General features: G+C 37.1%; 1 protein-coding gene across 2 annotated transcripts in view; it reads right to left on the bottom strand.

Moving 5' to 3' along the window:
* Grin3a (glutamate ionotropic receptor NMDA type subunit 3A) overlaps positions 1-16,279 on the bottom strand; it is a 163,678-nt gene that overhangs the window by 32,831 nt on the left and 114,568 nt on the right. For both annotated transcript variants that reach the window (XM_005326338.4, XM_040286111.2), the window contains exon 6: positions 10,536-10,687. In XM_005326338.4, coding sequence (XP_005326395.2) covers positions 10,536-10,687 — 152 coding nt within the window. The remainder of the gene's footprint in view (positions 1-10,535; positions 10,688-16,279) is intronic.

Below are 16,279 nucleotides of genomic sequence, written 5' to 3' on the forward strand. Positions count from 1 at the left end.
ACGGGCACTAAAGCTCCTTGATGGAACTTGTGTGATTCCCCTTTGGCTTTCGATATACAGTTGATTAATCCTCCCCTTATGTCTCCCTAAAAGATTAGCAGAGGGGAAATGGATATGCCATGAGAAAACTACAGTTTTTCTTGGCAAATGAGTATTGATACATCAGGTATGCATTTTGGGTGGTAAAATCTGGGGCAATGGTGAGGGGGGTGGAGAGGCCAGATTGGAAGCCAGTCAGTCCACTGTCCCTGTCCTCCTTTACTGAGTCCCTATCTTTAGTTAGATAGGATAGGATTCCTTGAAAGAAACCTACTTGAGAATAACCACATCCCTTTGCTGGCTGTGGTCTCTTTAATTAAGGCAAGGAAACATGTTTAGAGACATTAAGTGATTTGCCACAGGTCATGCAACTGGATCATGGTAGAATGGAGACACATTTGCTAACTACCATCCATTCACCACCTACTATGTGTCAGATGCTTATGGACATCATCTGTATTCCCTTATTCCAGGCCAGAAACACAGAATATCATCTCCATTTTGCAAAGTAAGGAACACAGAGAGGCTAAGTAATTTGAGCTCATGACATTTTGATGTGGTTATTTTGATACCATGGTTATTTTTACTTTTGCATCTATGCAGTGATCCTAGGTAACAAGCCATTTAGACTTCATCTTTTAAAATTGCCTCATAATAATTTTAACAGATATTGTCACTTCATCCCTGCCCGGCATCCCCTAGGGGGTAAAGTTCAAAGCTGGAGGTCCGGGAGGCTGAAGATAGGAAGGGGCGAGAATGGATGAAAGCTCAGGTTGGTCAGGAACAGGGTGAAATGAAGGATGAGATAAGTTCAGGAATGGGCCTATGTGGTGCACTTTCCTTGATAAAAGAAACCAAAGTGCAGTGATTTGCTTTTATACAATTTCAAAATAAACTCCTTTTCCCCACCCCTTGCAATTAAGGGCTCCAGTTCCTACAAAAGAACTTCATTCCCATGTTCAGCCTCTTGCTCGGCACCTTTTGTTTCCCTCAGTATTGAAACAACCCAAAGAGGCTCCTGGATTCAATCAGAAACCCTGTAAGGATGCAACAAGATAAACATTAACTTGAGGCTCCGAAAGGTTAAGTAATTTCCCCAAGGACTTAGAGCTGCCTCCTCACAGTATTGGTAAAGCCAGGGTGGGTGTGACTCCCAAGACCAAGGTCATCCCCGTGAACTTGGTTGTATTTATCTCTTCTTTCTGAACAGGGCAAGGCAGTCTCTCTCTCTCTGCAGAATGGACCCGTGTCTGCAGGTGAAGGAGCTGCCCATTCTCAGATGGTCAGGCTGTGGACACTTCCCTGAAGCTGGCTCATTCCCCTTTCACTTGCCCCAAGGGCTGTGCTGGATATTCTTTTGCCTTCCAGATCCATTCTCCATTTTTCTTCGTCCTTCCTCGTACCCTGGGAAGTGACTTGATGGACCACGTAGACAGGCTCCCTTGATCAAAGGTAGAGGTGGAAGATGGGAGGGTGGTGGAAGCTGAGGTAGGATATTTATTCCCTGGTTCTCTCCCCGTGAGGTTGCCACGGGAGGGCTGTGCACATTATCAAATGGCCGCAGCTCTTCTCTTAGAAAGCCCTTTCCTGTGTCTCCCAGGTTCTAGGAACCTATCTCTCCATTTTCCCTCTCCGGCATAGGTGTGGTCATGTCTTTCTTAACTTACCCACTCAGGAGACTGCATTGTTTCTGTTGACTTTCTTAAATCACGGGTTTGCAAATAGTTTTTAAAAAACTCTCCTCTGTCTCTTGGAATATGCTCTCTGTTCCTTGCCAAGACCACTTTTTCTCCTTCCTTCTTAACTAGACCCATTTAGCTAAAAGATGCAATTATTCAACCCATTATTTAAGGGACATTTGCAAAAAGAGAACTCATTGTATGTCTTAATAATACCTTGAAGAAATTTAGGAGCTTGCTCAGCTGTGATTCTCTGTCTTCCTTGCCTGTTTGAGAATAACAGATTATATAAAACTTTTGCCTTGGAGATCTTAAATTTTGGAAAAGAATTACGTTTTTTTTTTTTCTGAGTCAAAGGGAGATGAAGGGAATTTACACCCTGCCATACATTTTTCCCAGTAGAATTGATCGACAGTGAGCCCACTGTGGCAGTGTCACAGTTGTGCTGGAAGGACTATTGGAGAAGCATTGAGGTCAATTTAAAATTCCTCTCTGAAAATTGCCTAGGTTTGGTCTGCAGAATTGGACGTGCTATTTCCTGGGTGACTCTGGGGAGCAGACAAAGCCCTGGAATTTTTTAAAAAATGAGTTTATCCTCCAGAGAAACTGCAGCTAGAGTGCTCTGGTGTTGGAAAGAGATGGGGGAGGTGGTGCATAGATCAAGGTCTGCACATGAGGCCAAGTATTAATGTCTGCTGGAAATGGTGGAAAAGCATCTTTCACGTTTTAGTACTAGGTGATCATATAATATGTTTATTCGAACTAGGATTTTTTTTTTTAATTAAAAGAACGTGTTGAATTGCTCTGTGGCAACAGATGTGGCAGTACTTGGCAAAATGGAGTGTGAGGTCAGAAATAAATGAAGAAATATCTTCATTTATTTAGAGCACCTGTTGGGAGAGGTACTGTCCAGAGCATCCCTCCTTCTGCTGTCCTGTGCTCGGTACCCCTTCTCCTGGACAGAGGCAGAAGAGTGGATTGGGGGGAGGGAGGAGGGCCATGTTTGTTAAACTGTGATCTTTTTTTTTTTTCTGTCCTATTCTCTACTATCCCCCCTCCCCTCCCCTCCCCTCCCCTCCCCTTTTCTCTCTCTACCCCTTCTACTGTAAATCATTTCTTCCATTTATATTATCTTGTCTTACCCCTCCTTTCCTCTTATATATCATTTTGTATAACCCTGAGGATCGCCTTCCATTTCCATGCGATTTCCCTTCTCACTCCCTTTCCCTCCCACCTTTCATCCCTGTTTAATGTAAATCTTCTTCTCAAGCTCTTCGTCCCTACCCTGTCCTTGTTTACTCCCCTTATATCAAAGGGGTCATTTGGTATTTGTTTTTTAAAGATTGACTAGCTTCACTTAGCATAATCTGCTCTAATGCCATCCATTTCCCTCCAAATTCTATGATTTTGTCATTTTTTAATGCAGAGTAATACTCCATTGTGTATAAATGCCACATTTTTTTTATCCATTCATCTATTGAAGGGCATCTAGGCTGATTCCATAATCTTGCTATAGTGAATTGTGCTGCTATGAACATCGTTGTAGCAGTGTCTCTGTAACATGCTCTTATTAGGTCTTTAGGGAATAGACCGAGAAGGGGAATAGCTGGGTCATATGGTGGTTCCATTCTCAGCTTTCCAAGAAATCTCCATACTGCTTTCCAAATTGGCTGCACCAATTTGCAGTCCCACCAGCAATGAACAAGAGTGCCCTTTTCCCCGCATCCTCTCCAGCACTTATTGTTGTTTGACTTCCTAATGGCTGCCAATCTTACTGGAGTGAGATGGTATCTTAGATGGGACTTACTCAAACTAAAAAGTTTTTTCTCAGCAAAAGAAACAATAAGAGAGATAAACTGGGAGCCTACATCCTGGGAACAAATCTTTAATCCACACACTTCAGATAGAGCCCTAATAACCAGAATATACAAAGAACTCAAAAAATTAGACAATAAGATAACAAATAACCCAATCAATAAATGGGCCAAGGACCTGAACAGACAGTTCTCAGAGGAGGACATACAATCAATCAATAAGTACATGAAAAAATGCTCACCATCGCTAGCAGTTAGAGAAATGCAAATCAAAACTACCCTAAACTGTGATCTTATTTTCATCTCACAAGAGCCACTGAGAGATGAAGAATTTGAAACAGAGCTGGATAAGTTGATTTTCCTAAGGTAAGCTGGTGCTAGGGGTAGGCTTCAAACACGAGTTGTCTGATTTTGAAGTCAGTCAATTTCTTTGCACTAACCCAGCCTAGTAGTGCATGCCATTTGAGACAAAAAGAAGGCAGGCAAAGTACTAATAGGCATGCTTTCTTCTTGTAACCTTTTCTAGGAGAAAGCAGAAAAAACAAACAACAAACAAACAAAAATAGCAGGTGGAGACTCCATGTATTGGTGTGTTAAGCAAAGGAAAATCCAGCAGGCAGAGGCCCTTCACAGAGGAGACCCAGCTCAGGCCCTGAGCTGAAGACTGGTTTCATTTAATTGCATTCTATCTTTAGGTCCTGAGAGGATAAGTCTGAGGTTGTGTCTTAGGTGGTTCAAGACAAATATGCCAGGCAGTGCACAAGGATATGCATTTCTGCTTAAATGCACACAGGTGAGCATGTGAGCATCATTACGAAACTATCGTTGCATAGAACAGGGTATTGCATAATGCAGACCGCCATATCTGGAAAAGAATACTTCCATGTGTTTTAATTACGTTCTCTGAATCTGGGGCTCCTCTCCCATCTCTACATTACACATTGATGTTACCAAGCCCTCTTTTACTTGAGTCTCTGAAGTTCTAATTATATGCTTCCATTCTCCTCATTGCTACTACTTTCTCCTTTCCAAATTCAGCTGACCTGGGAAGTGGACCCAGGATGTCTTAACAACCAGAATTTGACCTGAAAATGGTCTCTAATTGAGTGCTTTCAGCTGACGACATCAAGAATTCTCCAACTGCTTTCCTTAAAATAAAATAGTGGTTGAAAAAGTGTAAGTGTATTTTGTATGCAACATCTAAACCAGCATCTAAACAAGTAATGGTTTTGATGTTTGTTTCTTTCAAACATCACTCTTAATTTGTTTTTGTTTGAAAATGCTGATAAATTTGTATTGCCCTGGACATTTATAGTGAAACTTCATAATCCTTGACATAAGTAACTTCATGGTTATCATATTTGACTGTATGTTCAATATTTTAAAAGCCTTAGTTGATTTCATTTTTACCATAATCCTATTAAGTAGGTATTACATTTCCCCACCACTTTTTTAGATGCTGAGGCTCATAATGGTAAATTAACATGACTTGTATCAGATAACTTGTAGATCTGGGATTCAAATTTAGAACTGTCTCCAAAGATAATACTTTTAACCACTATACTATAATCTAAACTTTACTAAATATTTGTATTTGAGGTTGATATTGATATTAAGGGACGCCAGAATCACTATGGGAGGATCCTTGCAGATGATTAAATTCAGATTCCTATACAGATATCTGGAATGAGAAAGGAAGCAACTTCCCCAAATCTAGAGTCATTTATTGGGGATTTTTCTTTTCTTTCTTTCTTTTCCTATATTTTCTTTTGTTTGTTTCTTTCTTTTTTTAATGTAGGCACTCACAGACATAAACTTTTCTCTTAAAACTGCTTTTGCTGTGTCCTAGAGATTTTGGTATGTTGCATTTTTAATATCATTTAATTTAAGAATTTTTAAATTTCTCCTTTAAATTCTTCAGTGGCCTACTCATCATTCAAAAGTATTGTTTAATCACTATGTGTTTGTATAGTTTCTCTTGCTATTGGTTTATGATTTATTTATATTCCAATCTTATGAAAAGCAAGGAATTAGTTCAACATTTTGGTATTTACTACGATTTACTTTGTGGCCTAAAATATGATATTTTGGAGGAAGTTCCATGAGCAGCTGAAAAGAAAGCATATTCAGCTATTGTTGGATAAAATATTCTGTAGATATCTGTTAAGTGCACTTGACTTATAGTGTGAATAACTCTGTAGTATTTTTGTTGATTTTATGTCTGGATGACCTATCAGTGAGAGAAGTATATTGGAATCACCTAGTACAATTTTATTAGGGTCTATTTGAGCCTTTAAGTTGAGTAGTGTTTGTGTTACGTAGTTAGGTGCACTGAGATTTGGAGCATAAATATTTAATATTGTTGTTTCTTCTTGTTGGATTTTTTCCTTTACCAATATGTAGTGACCTTCTTTGTCTCTTCTAACTAATTTTGGCTTGGAGTCTGCTTTGTTGGATATGAGAGGAGCTACTCTGCTTGCTTTTGAATTCTGCTTGCATGGAATATCATTTTTCCATCTTTTTATTTTCAGCCTGTGAATGTTTTTACATATGAGTTGTTTCTTTTGGGTAGAATTTTATATATTTCTTTGTTATATACTTGGGGTCTTTTTAAAAAAAATCTAATTTGCCTCTTTTAACTGGAGAACTGGAACCATTTATATTCAGTGTTATTATAGAGAGGCATATATTACTTCCTGTCATTTTGATTTATTTCTAATGTTTGCTTCAATACTGATTCTCATTTGCTTGTCTACTCTTCTAATGAGATTTATTCTTTCCAGAGCGCTCTAAGTTGTTTTATCCTCTTCTCTGTATAGGATCCCTTTAAATATCTTCTGCAATGCTGGATTAGTAGGCATGAATTCCTTTAGTTTATGCTTATCCTGAAAGGTTTTTTATTTCTTCTTCAATGTGGAAGTAAGTATAGCTTCTCTGTATATAGCAATATCGATTGGCAGCTATTTTCTTTCAAGGCTTAAAATGTGTCATTTCAAGCACTCCTGGACTTTAGGGTTTCTGATGATTGGTTTTCCATTAAAGATGACCTGGTGTCTTTCTCTTATCTCTTAATTTTTTTCTTTGATCTGGATTTTTTTTGGCATTTTAATATATTGTGGAGGGGTTCTTTTCTGGTCTTGTCTATTTGGGGTTCTAAATGTCTCTAGCATATGGGTATACTTCCTGTTCCCAAGGTTTGAAACATTTTCTGCTATTATTTCACTGATAGGCTATCCATACCATTAGCTTGTGTCTCTGCTCCTTCTTTGATGCTATGAGACTTAAGTTTGGTGTCTTAATGTCCAAGAGTTATTTTCTATTCTGATCATAGTATCTTATTTTTTTCTTTAACTACTATCTGAATGTTCAAGTCCATCCACTTTGTTTTCAAGCTCTGAGATTCCGTCTTATACTTGGTTTAATCTCTTTTGAGAGATTTTCAGCCAAGTTTTTTTTTTCCCCCCACTATTAGGAACTGAATCCAGGGGTGATTTATCACTGAGTAACATCATCAACCCTTTTTATTTTTTATTTTGAGATAGGGTCTCACTAAGTTGTTGAGGCTGCCCTTGAACTTGTGATCTTCTTGCCTCAGCCTATCAAGTTAATTGGATTACAGGCAAGTGCCACTAAACCCAGCTTCAATAGAGTTTTTTTTTATTTGACTTTTTGTGCCTTTACCTTATAAGATTTCTGTTTTTTTTCCAGAATCTTGATCTCTTTATTAAAATGCTCTTTCATATCATATATTTTTCCCTTAGTTCATTCCTTATCTTTTTAAAATTTATTAATTATCTTAACAGCTAAATTTTTAAAAATGTTGCCCAGCATTTCATTCACTTGAATACCTATAGATAGAGTTGTTGAGGGATTATAAATTTTTGGAGCATCTTTTTGCCTTGCTTCCTCATATTTTCAGAGTGTCTATGTTTTTCTGCATCTGTTGTGATGAGTTTCTTTTCTTTTATTATGTGAGGTCTTTTAGAAAGTAGCTATCTCTTTAATATACGTCCTGCACTGGCATATCTTAGCATCAAAACATCCAGGTAGCATAATCAAAATATTAAGTTCAATCATCAGCTCTGCTTTGAGAGGAGAGAATAACTTCCAGTAACAGTGATAACTAATTAATGAAACATAATTAATTAAAATGCACAAGATTAGAAAGAACTATGGAAAAATAAATAATGAGGGAAAACACAACAAAATACTTTATGTAAAACAGCTAATGCAACAACCATCATAAAAAGATTCAGTTTTCTTTTTGCCAAGACATTTCAAATGGCAAACCCTTTTTCCTGGGCTTCGATTTTAGGATCCCCTGGCTTTGAAGAGGTTTGTGGGACACAATTATTGTATTGTTTGTCTTTTTTCAGCTCTGACCCAAAACAGGCAAACTTACTGGGGGAATCGGTATGCTGAGCTCTGCCCCTTCTTGCTTGCTTCTTGGGGGAGCTTTGTTTGTTTCAGAGCAGAATTCATCCTCAATATCACTATGCTTTTTAGATCTGGGGTGGGAGTGTTATTCTGGTGGGAGCTGCCGTCCATCTGTCTGGCCCAGATAGCTTGTTGACTGATCTAGATTACACCACATCTCTCTTTTTGAAAGCCTCAATCCATGTGCCATGGGAAGTATGTGGGAAGTGTCCAGGTCATGTCTGAAAATCCTTGAGACAGTTTGGGTATGGGGGAGGTGACAGGGCCTGCAAAAGAATTCTGTGGGCAGCAGGTTTCCACCTGACCCAGAACCCACCGGCTTCCACTCGCTGTCAACCTTGCTCCTTATCACAGTTTGAACCACCAATTTCAAAGGAAAACGCCCTTCACTTTTCTCTGCTCTGCAGACCTGCAGACTAGCAGCTGCAGCTCCTGTTGCTGCCCAGAGCTCCCCAAAAGTCCATGTGATAATCTCACTCTTGTGCCCAGATTGACTCATGACAAATCCAGTAAGAAATAAAGCATGAAAAGTTTAAACAACGAGGCTTTTTAAGCTAGCACTGCTTTCTCTCTTTTACTAAATCTGCTTGGAAGTACTTGGTCTCTCTCCCATGCTGGGACATATCACTCCTACCTTACGTTCTTACCTTCCAGACCCCTGACTTCTTTTCAGCTATGTTGTTCAGTTTATCTGATTTAACTATTCAATAATTACTTATTGAGTGCCTGCTATGTAGGACACACTGACAATATAATAGTAAGTGAAGGGTTTTTTTTTTTCCCCAGAACTCTTATCATCTAATGAAAAAGAGAAACTAAAAACAATTATTGGATTAAATATATGCTTAAAATAGTGAAATTTATAAATTATGTCCAAGTACTATGAAATAATGTGAGATATATGAAATCATGAAGAGACATATGATTCATATTGGTCAGCATCTATCAGGGTCTTAAAAAATGAAATTTTAGCTGGGAGTTTGTACATGAAGATGTTAGCTTACCAAATATCAGGGGTAAGAGCATTTGAGGGGGAGGAGGTAACAGCAGGTTCAGGGACCCCGAGGCAGGGAAGCTACTAGTGTATCATCATGTAAAATGATCATTGCAAAGAAAAAAAATCCACTGTAGTGCAGCGTGAATGAACCAGGAAGAAAGTGTCCACAAATGGGGCTGAGAATTGGGCAGGCAGGTACCAGGCAGCATTGTAGGCCATGCCAGAACTTCAGATTTGTCCTCATGAGCATGGGAGGCCATTGCAGGCTTCTAGCAGAAAAAAGCCATCTGCCATGTGGAAAGCAAATTGGAGGGAGGCAGGAGTGAAAACAAAGAAACCAGTCAGGAGGGCTTTTGGAGTGGTCCAGGTGAGAGATGACAGCTCCGACTAGAGTGACGACGGTGGAGATGACAATAAATGGCATGTTTGAGACATGCTTTACAGAAGGAAATGATATGGCTTGTTGATGGATGCGGAAAGTGAGTCATGAAAGGCATGAACGATCCCTGCCAGTCTTTAGGATGAGTAACTTGATGTAAAGTTACCATTACCAAAATGTGAAACGCAGGAGGAAAAACAGGTTTGGGAGGGAGGATGGAGGATTCAGGTTTTGAGGAGTGAAATTTGAGATGTCTGTAGGATATTCAAATAGAGACATCAAAATATGAGGGTGAGTATATGTTCTGAAGTTCAAAAGAATAGTCTGTATTCAAGCAGAAATTTGAGAGTTCCTGCACACAGAGACTACTTAGAACCATTATTATAGTCTTCATTTTTTTTTTTTAACATAGGGCCAACCTTGTACTTTTTAATTTGACTTCTCTCTCTCTCTCTCTTTTTTTTTTTAATATTTGGGGCTGTTACTTTGGTTACACCTTTCAATATTCTATTTCGGTCATCCCAATTCCACCTTATTTTGTAGGTTTCTAATTACACTGTAATGACAGAGTATTTCAATAGAAAGAAACAGATTTTTGACTTTTTGTGTGCCTTGGGCAAATCACTTAGTTCTCTGAGTATTAATTTCCCAATAGTAAAGAAGGGAATTGGTTGTATTTAGTTTTAAAAATCAATGATTCTGTAATACAAGAATTATTGGCTAAGTTATGTCTAGATTTTAAATCCATAAGGGATGACTAGATAATTATCATTTGGAAGTTAACAAAGGCTTAGATTAGCTATTGCAGGATATTCTGAAGTTCACATAACGACCAGCAACAAATGGTTAAATTAAACACTACTGACGTAATTCCCAGAGTCTATTGCTGTAATTTAGAGCAGTATTTCTTCTGCACTTGTGAATACAGATTATAGGATAAACTAGAAAATTTGACATTTACTCATAAAAATAGCATCACCTTGAAATCTAAGACAAGCATGTTTCACTGAAAATTCTTATAGGTATGGTCACTCTTTAAGCAAAGTTAGGAATAATCCAAATATCATGGAGAGTCCTAGTAAATTAAATAGCTTGAATTATTGACCACAAGGCATAGGTAACAGCGTTTCCTTATATTATTCAAATTAAAGCTAGGCGAAGTGTCAACATTATCAGCAGTTTTTCCATACCTCAGTGACAGCGAAAGTTCTCTTGCCACAGGGAACCATCTTGTACCACTTGTCATGTAGCACGTCCATAAACCCATGTGACTTATATTGGCTGATTAGCTCAGATATATTGGAGGTCAGTGGAGAGTTGGGTGGGAGACCAATGCCATATCCTAGGAGAAAATAATCTCACATGAGTTTTTCACATTGTTCTTGAGAGGTTGCCACCATAACTGTATAGATATTGCTATCAGATCTGACAATAAAGGAATGGTGGGTTTGCATGATCTTTCCTCCAAAGAACCCTAAGACATTCTTAATTATGATTACTTTTAGAACAGCCAAATCTCTGAGTAGATGAGTTTGAAAAGGATAGGGATGGGCTGTGCACAGTTTTCTAGGGGAACACTTCAAAATAGTCCTTAGATGCAATCTTTGAAGTCATTACCAAGGCTAGGATTCCCTATTCACCTCTCCAGAATCCAGCCTCTAGATTTTAAGTAACAAAATTGGATTCATCATAATCTTTGGTTTATGACATTATCCTATTATTGTTAACACATGACCATTTTTTACTTTTATGATTCATTTTATTCTGTTTGTGGATAATAATAATAAGATCATGTGGACATTTAATATAGTATGTAAAGTAAAATATCAAACAAGAAATTATAATGACTTCAATTATTAAAAAGTCTGGTAACACCAAGTGTTGGAGAAGACGTGGACCATTCAGATCACTTATACACTGCTTGTTGAAACACAAAGTGGTATGATAATTTTGAAGAACAGTTAGTTATTATTCTTTTGTGGTTGATCATTTATATACTTCAAGATCAGCAATTCTGCTCCTACGTATACTTTCAAAAACCTCTACAAGCATACCAGATGTGATCAAGAATGTTGTTAGAAGCACTATTTATAATAGCAAAAATTGAAACCAACACAAATGTCCAAATGTTCTTTGGCAAGAGAATAATTAAATAAATATTATAACAAACTGATTTGAATATTTTTATACAATGTAAAATATTTGAACTAGAACTAGACACAATGATATGGATGCCTCAGCACTATGTTGTTAGGTGAAATGTGACAATCCCAAAAGATTACTTGAGTATGAATGCAAGGTATAGATGTAAAAACACTCAAAACAAGACAGTGTATTATTAGGAGTACATATGTATGTGATGAAGTTTTATTTATGTATTTATTAATTTATGGTACCTGGGATTGAACTTAGGGGCACTTAACCACTGACCCACACCCTGCCCTATTTTGTATTTTATTTAGAGACAGGGTCTCACTGAGTTGCTTAGGGCCTTGCTAAGTTGTTGAGGCTGGTTTTGAACTAGCAATCCTCCTGCCTTAGCCTCCGGAGCTACTGGGATTACAGGCATGTGCCACCTTGTCTGGCTGAAATCATATTTTGAAAAAAAATAAGAATATGATAAATTAAAGATCCAAGGTTGAAATTACGTAAGGCACAGGAGCATAGGAGAAAGGGGAAGGGATGGAGAGAGAGAGAGAGAGAGAGAGAGAGAGAGAGAGAGAGAGCACCAAGATGGATATGGTTTTATTAATCATCTTAGCCTCTATATTCTCATTCCATGTAGCTTTACTTCCTTTCCAAACTGTTCCTACACTGTTAATATCTTTGATGAGCCACGTGAAAGAGACTAATTAACTACATCTTTTTTTTTTTTTTTTAGCTGTTAGATAGCATGGTCAAAAAAAAAAGATTATTTTTGCCCTCAAGATAATTGAGGAAGATAAATTAAAAATGCAGTTAGTTCCTTTTTCACAGATAAAGACTAAAAGCCTGTCAAGAATCCAAAGATACTTAATGGAAACAAATATTTGCTATAATTATTCTATCTTAAAACTCAATGCCAAAAATATTAGCTTTTGTTCCTGTTTCAATGCAGGCATTCATTTTTTAAGAACATGAGGCTTGAGATGTGTGTATAACCAATGAAAGAGTTGAAATAAATAATGCCAAACAATTTTTGAGTGTTAAAAAATTGCACATTTTTTCCCATGATAATTTTGTTTGTTCCTTAACAATAGGGAGTCAAGGAAATGATGACAATGTCAAAAACATGATTAGAATTTTCCATTCAAAGAGCTATTTTGAGTGCCTGTCTTGTGCCTATTAGTTTGGTTTGAAAGGAAAGACTGATGATAAAAGACTTTGGATGGGCAGCATTTTCTTCTGCTGATGTTATCATTAAATAACATTTTAAAAAATATAATGGGCAACTTTTTATAAGGAAGTTACCAGTTTTCTTTAGGAATCTCAGTTGCCCACACATGTATTCAGTACTTGTTTTCATGTCAGTTACAACATTAGATACATGGGCAATAAGATTCAACAATTGACTGACACACATTCGTCCATTCATCAAATATCTTATTGAGTAAATAGGCTATGATAAGTGTTCAGGATTTAGCAGAGAGAAAAGCAGACATGGTCTCTGTTGTTACAGACTGTCTTTGGGGAGACATTAAACAGTGCATCACATAGTGATTATTTTATTTCAATTGAGAAAGATGCCATTAAGGAGAAGAACTGGGGCATGTAAGAGCTATCTAATGGGAGTGGGTTGGTGGTCAGGATAATTAGTTTGGGTCAAATTTGATGAATATTATTGTGTTTTCCCTTTAAAGCAATAGGTTTCAGCAACAACAATTTCTCATATTTACTGAGGGCTCACTATATCCCAAGTAAAATTCTTGGACAAACGTTTTGCGTTCTCTACCCTATTTTGTGAATCATGTACTGGCCCAAGATTGTGTGCTAGATTGTGGCACTGTGTTCAGTTAAATCACTCTGGTATCTAAATAGTAAAAATTAGGACATTCTGAGCCTTTCTTTGTGCCAGACATTTCCCCAATGTATCCCTATGTGCACCCATGCCACAGTACATACTACTTAGAGATTCAAAGATTGAATAAGTGACTGATAACATCACACAGCTAGTTTAGCTGGCAAAGTCAGTATTTGCAAAGAGATCTGTTTTATTCTAAAATCAGTGCTCTTTCTACCATGTCCATCTCAACAAGTCGAGTCAGGGAAATACTTGACCTATTTCTTCCCTTTCAGTACTTCCTATCACTGTAGCCACATTGATGCACTAACCCCCAAATAAGGTAATTCATTTAAAAACCACAACCCTCAAAACTGGTGATTTGTTCTGAGCAAACACAAATATTTATTGTTCACAGGTAGATTTTATTTATAAACTTTTCAGCAAGTGGTGTCAATGTAGTAAGTTTGCATATGATTATATATGCTAGGAAATTCCCTAAGCAAGGAAGCTTACTAATTAAAATGTTTCTCCTAACAATCCTCTTAAAGCTAATAATTCCAAACTGCATTGGAGTTATAATGGTAGAATAGTTTTCATTTGATAGGCATTTATTGCATACCTCAGGTTCAGAAGGAGAGATTGCTACCAAGTGAAAGAAAGAGAGAGGCATGTTAGACTGATTCTCGATAGTGACATTTTTGACGTAAGGCAAAAATACATAGGGAAGGGCTGGGGATGTGGCTCAAGTGTGCTTGCCTGGCATGCATGAGGCACTGGGTTCTATCCCAGCACCACATAAAAATAAAATAAAGATATTGTGTTCACCTAAAAATAAAAAATAAATATTAAAAAAATACATAGGGAAGTTAAAAAAATTTGAAATTAATACAATAAATCTACATAATCTAAGAACAGAATCTTGATACTACAAGAAAAATGTTAAAATACTCTTAAGAAAAAAGCAATATTAAAGTTGCAAGACAGTTATAAAAAATTTCTATGCAGGAAATAATAAATATTAAATCACTCCATTCCATCATGCTTAGTTTAATTTGCAATCGGCTGATAAAAATAGATTGTTATCCTTTTTAAAATTTTCTATTTTAATACATATATTGGATATTGACACTTTAATAGCTCTATTGCTAATTATTATTAGCTAATTAAAATGAATTTTGATATGGAATGAGGAAAGAAATAGGAAAAAAATTATGTGGCAATGAGAAGCGGTCTTTGTTAAGAGATATAAAAATCCATTTTGTTCAGAAACATAAAAAAGTAAAATCGTGAAGGTTCCATTTCCATACTTCTGTTTTCTCAGTTGCTTCTCAAATTTGATTGTGTTCTTTGGTCAAAGAATTGTTATTTTTAAAATGCTGAGTCAGCCTTAGTTGCTTTCATTATCATTAGAAACGTGGCTTTGAAATAAAGACAGGGTTGACTATTTTGTGGTTGATGGATGAAGCAAAATGAAATCCTTCAACCCTAAAGATGAAGGCGTCAGGCACCCTGGAAATTGGATACAGCTTAATAGCCCCAGAGAACAATTTTCAGAATAGAATCCTGATCTTTTCCTCATGGATAAATCAGCTTTACTGAGCTAAGAGCAGAGGGAATATATTTTGACTAGCAAATGTGTAGTTAGAAATTCATAGACTAAAAGAATCTTCCTGAAAGGTGGTTGGAAAAGAGATATTTTGAAAATAAGACCTTAGATAGGGTTAAAGAGACTTCGGGAAGGAAGAGTCATTCAGTTTTGTACTCTGTCCTTGTAATACCAATTTTAACTACTTTGGGACAATGGTTGAGAATATATTGTGAAAGTCCCAATTGCAAAGGGAACTTTATAAATGGATTTCCCTTACCCTCCCTTACCCTTAGCACATCAAACTGGGGAGAGAAGAGTCTGGGAAAAGCTGAGATCAATGAAGACTATCCTGGGAAATTTTGTAGTGTACTGGTTTCAATTTATCAATTTGACATATTGGGTAATAATTTATTGATGACTTCCTATGTACCAGGCATGATTCTACATGTATTCTGTTTATTGTGTTACTTAATACTTAAACATCACTGTTATAGGTGTATTATTCACATCCTCATTATGCAGGTGAGGAACCAGGAGAAATGATTAAGAAATTTGTCAGTTATTGAGAGCTTCGAATCCAAGCTCCCAGACCCCAGAACCAGTCAGTGCTCCAAGCACAGTATTAAATAATTATTGGCAAAGCAAGAAAAAGAACAAGCTGAAAAACAGGCAAGTCTTTGGCAGAAAGGTCACAGATCATTATTTTGCAGTTACATTGGTCTTTTTCCTTGTTTGACCTTTATTGTCCTGATTCATGAATTTGGGACATGTATTCATTTATCTCAAATCTCTCTTTTTTCCCCCCAAGAACACAATATGTCTTTATGTCCCTAGCATTTAAGTAGCATTTTGACCAAAGACTTTCCACATGCTCTTGAATAGAACCAAATTGTAGGTTGGATTTGTTCCGTTGTGTACTATTTAGTAGCAAAGAATACCCATCATGAAGGGTTTTAAGCTCAACATGGAGCTACTGTCTCTCACTGGCCTTACTTTTCCCTTTTGAAACTAACTATGCACAGAAGGGTGAATTTGTAGCTATTTTAGTCTGCTTGAGTTACTAGAGCAAAATACCAAAGTCTTGGTAGCTTATAAATAACAGACATTTATTTCTCACAGTTTTGAATACTGGAAAGTCCAGGATCAAGGTGGCAGCAGATTCAATGTCTGGTGAGGACCAGCTTTACAGCTCATAGATGACTTCTAGTCGTGTTCTCACATGATAGATGAGTGAATGAGCTCCCTCCCAGTGGCCCATTTGATAAGAACACTAACCCTATTTTATAAGAGCAGAGCTTTTATGATCTAATGATCTCCCCCAAGAGCTGCATCTTCTAGTTGGGAATTATGTTTTGACACATGAA

The sequence above is a fragment of the Ictidomys tridecemlineatus genome, chromosome 4, assembly GCF_052094955.1.
Source record: "Ictidomys tridecemlineatus isolate mIctTri1 chromosome 4, mIctTri1.hap1, whole genome shotgun sequence".
Lineage (NCBI taxonomy): Eukaryota > Metazoa > Chordata > Mammalia > Rodentia > Sciuridae > Ictidomys > Ictidomys tridecemlineatus.